This window comes from Carassius auratus, chromosome 48 (assembly GCF_003368295.1).
Source record: "Carassius auratus strain Wakin chromosome 48, ASM336829v1, whole genome shotgun sequence".
NCBI classification, from domain to species: Eukaryota; Metazoa; Chordata; class Actinopteri; order Cypriniformes; family Cyprinidae; genus Carassius; species Carassius auratus.
Window position 1 is genome coordinate 7,352,585 of NC_039290.1, and position 6,183 is coordinate 7,358,767.

The 6,183-nt window shown below is 35.1% G+C and overlaps 1 protein-coding gene across 1 annotated transcript in view; it reads left to right on the forward strand.

Moving 5' to 3' along the window:
- The window catches only part of LOC113065694 (von Willebrand factor A domain-containing protein 5B1-like), a 34,654-nt gene extending 31,640 nt beyond the window's left edge, over positions 1–3,014 (forward strand). The window contains exons 20-22 of the mRNA XM_026237160.1: positions 150–219; positions 1,263–1,389; positions 2,210–3,014. Of these exons, the coding sequence (XP_026092945.1) occupies positions 150–219; positions 1,263–1,389; positions 2,210–2,887 (875 nt within the window). The 3' untranslated portion in view covers positions 2,888–3,014. The remainder of the gene's footprint in view (positions 1–149; positions 220–1,262; positions 1,390–2,209) is intronic.
- Positions 3,015–6,183: the final 3,169 nt, after the last annotated feature.

Genomic DNA, 6,183 nt, shown 5'->3' on the forward strand with positions numbered 1-6,183 from the left:
CAAGTTTGTAGCTACTGAATTCATTCATTTGACGTAGAGCAGCACAGATGAGTTTATTGAATGCTCTTTGCCTTGGAGTGCAGTGTATTTTGTGTGTGTGTGTGTTGGGCCATAGACATGATCAGATACCAACCTGCTCTCTCTTTCAGCCTCTCAGAGGAGTCCGTCGGTGACCTCCGACCCCTCGCAGAGATCAGTCGAGAGCCTTTTCTCCGCCAGGTGGGTGTAGATAGAAAGAAAGAGCCAACAATGTCTACAAATCAAGTTACACAATTAAAAACACTCTAATTCACAGAACACAAATGAATAATTCAGTGGTTTGCATTGCTCCTGCACCATTGTTTTAAATCATGAGTCGAATTTGCATTTTGATTGCTTTTGGTAGTCTGTTTGGTGCATGTAATGAGTTCAACTCTCAGAGAAGACAGACATTCATTAGTCATACATTTTATTTTTAATACGACAATTTCGTGCAAGTTTATTTTATAATAATTTTGCTGTTATCTTTTGACATTTACTATTAAACGAGTCAGTGTGATTCAATGAACTTTAGGCAAATGTTTGTTCTATTGACGTCAAATGTTTTGTTTTAAGCATTTTCCTTTAAAACAAAACCACAACTAGCCTCAACGTCTTGCGTTTAAGTGAATTTATGAAATAAAGGATAGTTTAAAGAAGTATAAAAATTTGAGGATGTAGTCATAACCACTCAGTTTGAGTTTTAATTAGCGTTTGACTTTAAGAAACATCAGAGGAGTGTGAATTAACTGCAGGGTGACGCTTTGGGGTTGGGGGTTTGGTGGTGATGTCACTACACAATGTAGGCTTAGCTCATGAATATTAATTAGGATATATTCACAAATAGCTTTATGTGATCTAAATAAATGGTTAATGCAATGTATTATTCTTTTATAAATAATTGGTTCAAAAGATCATATACTAATCCCTTTCATATTCCTTTAAGTACAGAAATCCAAAATTTAAAACAAAAGATAAATGGTACTCTAGACACCAAAATAAACACTTCCCTTTCGTGTCTGGAATCTCTTTCACAGTTTTATCTCTCGCTGTCAGTGAAATGTCAGCTGTACTAATGACCAAAACGTGAGGAGCAGCGCTATCAGAGATGTGTGCACACTACACAAAATAACAGATGTGAAGGGGCAGATTTCACCAAGAAAACACACTTTAGACGTGTCTGTGCATTTAATGATGACAGTAAGGCAACCGGAGTAAAAGGTGTTGTTTCTTTTTGCCTCTAGCAAGCTGAGTTTGAGCAGGACACGTCTCCTGACAAAAGCTGCCAGGGGCTTCATGAGCCGGCCGCAGAGCAAAATCAGCAACTCCGTGGGAGAGAGCGAAAATGACAACAAGGACTACATCCCTCTGGTTTCTGTCACAATATTCTGCTTTCAGGATGTTGATGCTCTGTGGTTTTAGCAGAACTTACAGTTGAAGTCAACATGAAATTGAAATAGCTCCTATTGATTTTTTTAATGCATGTTTTATATATATATATATATATATATATATATATATATATATATATATATATATACACACACACACACACATTCATATATAGAATCATAGAATTGTGAACATAATAGTAAAACAGTTATTAGTAGTTTAGTAATTCCCAAGCTAATATATAAAGATTGTGCATCTATATTTATATATTTAGAAAGTAATAATTAAATATATATATGTAGAGAGAGCGAGAGAGAGAGGGTGTAAATATATGTATTATATACCTACTGTACACGTTAACATATATACATTATATACAAAACGGGTTGCAAACAACAATTCAAAAGGTCAGCATAAAATGTCTGACAAACCTTAGCTAGCACTAATGACGTCATTGTCATAACCTCATAACCTTTAAATAGCTGGTCAATACTCACCTTGCACACAGAAGTACTATTCTCTATGTATAGTGAGTAATAGATCTGTTGACATTTAACAAACAATGATCAATATCTCATGATCTGTGTCCAGTTAAATGAGATGTGCTATTTGAGTAGAATATATGGGTCATTGCAATTATTCAAAGTAAACGGTGATGAGGCGTAGAAAAATCATTAGAGCATATTTTTAAGGCTAATGTAATTGACAATGCTTAAAGACCCTAAATGGCTCATTTGAGCTTTTTTATATGTTTAAGCACTGATTAAATAGACATTATGGTTTATATTTCCTGTTGCAGGTGTCATTGCAGCTGTCCTGTGGGGCGTTCATGTTGGACAGTGCCTTGTGTGATGCCATCAATGTGCCCATGGACAAGCTGAAGTGGACGTCGCCCTTCACCAGCCACAGAATCAGCCTTACCCATGTGTCCCACTCCGGCTCCCGGCGCTCCGAGAGTCTGGAGGTCCAGCATGGCTCCTCGCCTCCACCAAAAGACTCGGACTTGAACTCCGAATGCGAGGAAATGGTGTCCCGGACGTCTTCATCCTCATACAATGCCAGAAGCCCTCGGATGGAGGGTGCGCCCTCGCTGTTTAGCAGCTTATCATCGACCGAAGCCCCGCCGTCACCTATCAACTCTTTGCATGACAGTGGACGGGGCTCTGAGTCAGAAATAGCTGAGACGCCCTGGCTGAGTTCACCTGGGATCCTACAAAGGGCTGTGCAGGACACTGAGGGCATGGTGTGGGCGACCGCGGTGGCTCTGGCCTGGCTGGAGCACAGTTCGGCCAGTTATTTCATCGAGTGGGAGCTGATCGCAGCCAAGGCCAGCATGTGGCTAAATGAACAAATCATCCCAGAGGGCCGAGACCTGGCGTCGGTCAAAGCCACGGCCAATCAACTCTTCATCATCCTGAGACACTGGGACGAGAACCTGCAGCTCAACATGCTCTGCTACAACCCCAACAGCATGTGAGTCTCGATAGGGTAGAGACTAAACTTCAAACTATGCGAAACTCTCCTTGAGTTGTTTTAATGTTTATAATGTGGGTTGCGTTGTAGTTTTATGAATAGAGATCGTAGCAGTATTTCATCCGCCTGAAGGCCAGAAACATACTCTGCGCAGGTACGTAGATGTCAGTGTATTGTAGGCTTCCTATTGTACATATGTAACTTGTGTTCTTGCATTGCTGAAGCAGTAGCAAACCTGTAAATTACTGATTCCATCTCAGATTAAAGTAAAAAAAGGACTCACAGTTGTGAGAAAAGTTATAGTAATAAAAAATAGATGCAACACGTAAGTGTTATTTTAGCATTATTTATATACAGTATTAATATAGATTTATTAATATTTTTATATTTTATTTGTTTTTATGTTTTCAGTTAACATTTTTTTTATTGAAATTAAAATACAAAAAAATTATCTTACTATTTATAGGTTTAATTTAGAATTATTTAACATTTGTGTTTATTTATTTCTGATTTACGGAGCCCCGTACATGACATGCAAGAAAATAATTAATAAATTGTGCACATGATTTACTAATTCGTTCCCTCAATATACTAAAACTTGCATACATTTACTGTTTCATTCCCTCAATTCGATAAATCGTGCACACAACTTACTAATTCATTCTCTTAATTTATAAATCATGTGCATGATTGAGCAAATCGAGGGAACGAATTAGTAAATCGTGCACATGATTTAGCATACTATTTTTTTTTCCTACATGCTATTAGTAATTTTAGGGCTTCAGCTTAAACTTATCTCTGTAATTTTTCATCTAACATTTATTTCATTTTAGTTTTATTTCATTGAACAATTTTTTTTTTAAAGTTTTTTGTTTTAGTTAACGATAATAACCCTGTTGCAGCTACAAGAAATAGTCACAATTGTGTCATAAAATTCGATATTGTTGCAGTTACAAAAAAAATTAAGTCGCGATTATGAGAAATAATCAAAATTATAATATGAAACGGGACATGTATGAGAAGTAAATTCAATCAAGTCTCAATTATTTTTTATAATATTTGTATTCTGAGGTGTTAACAGGCTTAAGTACGGTAATCAAGGTTGAATATTGTTTCCTTTTAATATTTATAGCATTAATTCAGTGACTCTTTTACTCATTCGGAAGTAACTAGGAGGTAATGGGAGTAAACAGGTACAATAGCACCCCTTGTTGCAACATTGACAATGCAAGCTGTCCTTCCCTCATTTCAAACGTGTGAAATCAAGTAGCATGCTGTTGCTAGAAGTTTTGGAAATTAACATATTTGCGTAGAGTATATTCCAGGCCAAACACCACCCAAAAAAGTTGCATGTCTTTGCAAGATTGTTCGTATCTTGTCTCTGCAATATTGATGTGCATATGGTTTAATGAACTGTCTGGTTGCAGCTTTGGAAGGTTTTGTACCATAATCATTAATCGTACAAAGCCTTACATTAGTGACATAAGTTGACGTGGTTGACTGTATACGTGGCATTCAGGCTGTGGCATTATAGCTGTCAGCGGATCCAGTGACTTCTAAGATGCAGATCTATGTATATCATCATGCAACGTTGATTCGTTTGCCTTTACGATCGTTAAAGATGTCAAACCGTCGCTGGAACAACACTTTCGATTGCTGCAAGTGCTCTCCAGTCTTAAGTGCCTAACCTTGCAGAACTTTCTGGACTGTTGATTTGAGCGTTGTACTGTTACTGCAATGTGTAATTGATTATTTTTTAAATTTTGCTGATTATATTTATTGCTGTGTATGTATTATTATAGTGCTTTGTTGATGTCAGTTCAAAAACTGTACATACAAATTCTAAAAGAGTGGCTGTAGATATGTGTTATGAGATGAGAAAATACAGAAGCTAATGTTTCTCTTGTTATATCGCAATGGTTTATTTTATTATCATATGTATTACTCCTCAGGTATTGCTCTTGTGTACTGTTGTCTAAGTAGATGCATGAGTGGTTTGTAGAAAGATCTTTCATTTCAAGGTTTTTTTTTTTTTTTTAGATCGGAAGACTATGCGCTTGTGACGGTGGCAGATTTGTGAAAATTGCATTACGTCAATCAGTTGTACTTTGTACTAAAGTGTCGAATTTTGAAGTCGTGCTTACATGCTAGTACAATGCTGGACTGTGTAACTGCATGTAATAAAGTTTATTGGATGAAAAAATGGGTCTCATTTCGCCATCATTAGAATTCTGGCTGCATTCACACTGACAGTGATGTGCACCAACAAAACTATCGGACATCATGCGGTTTCAGTGTGAATTGATGATTTCGGATGTCAATAGTGAGAGCTATATGAAATCTTCAATATGTATTGATGATGCAAATGTAGACTACCTCAAGTTCCAATACTTGCAAACGATTTAGCAACAAGGAATAATCCAAAATTACAATTCTTCATAATTTATTCACTCTCTTGTTCTAAACAGGGTTATTAGAGTGAACTAAAACTAACACCACAAAAAATTGTTAGACTTATCAAATAAACATGAACTATATATTATATGTTTTTTTTTTCTCATTTAAACTGAAAAGTATATAAAAGCATAAAATAAAAATGGCAAACAGGGTTATTATATTTAATTCAAACCATAAAAATACTTTTTTAAAATAAAAAATGAACTGAAATAAAGTTTACGTTTATATTTTATTTTATTTAAACGTGCAAGGTTTATTTTAAACTGTCAACAAGGCAACATTTCTAATTTTCTTTTAGTTTAATTACCAATACCATTAAAACTAAATAATAAAATGAATAGTAATAATATATATTAAAATAATAATGACAAAAAAATAAATGAGAGTAGGAAAATAAAAAGATAATAAAACTAATTTGATTAATTATTAGTTATTAAATTATTTACAATTATTAAATTATTAATTTGACAAAATTCAAAATATTAATAAAAGCTACAATAGTACTACAAACAATATATGTTTGTTTTTGTTTTCTGTGGATAGATAAAATAAGATATTTTGAAGAACCAAATGGTTTCGGGTGCCATTGACTTCCATAATATGGACAACAAAAATATGTGGAAGTTAATGAAATGCATTGGTTACCCGCATTTTTCAAAATATCTTCCTTTGTGGTCGGCCGAGGAAAGAGACATTAAGAGTTAATAGTGAACAGTTCCTTTAAAACTTTCTTAGGCTAGCAGTTTTGACAACATAGTTAGCAGATTGTAGAGCTCTGCTGTAGAGCTTTTAGCCTTTTTGTCGTGACCTCTTCATAGGCAATACTTTTTGCAGCCAGTAGAT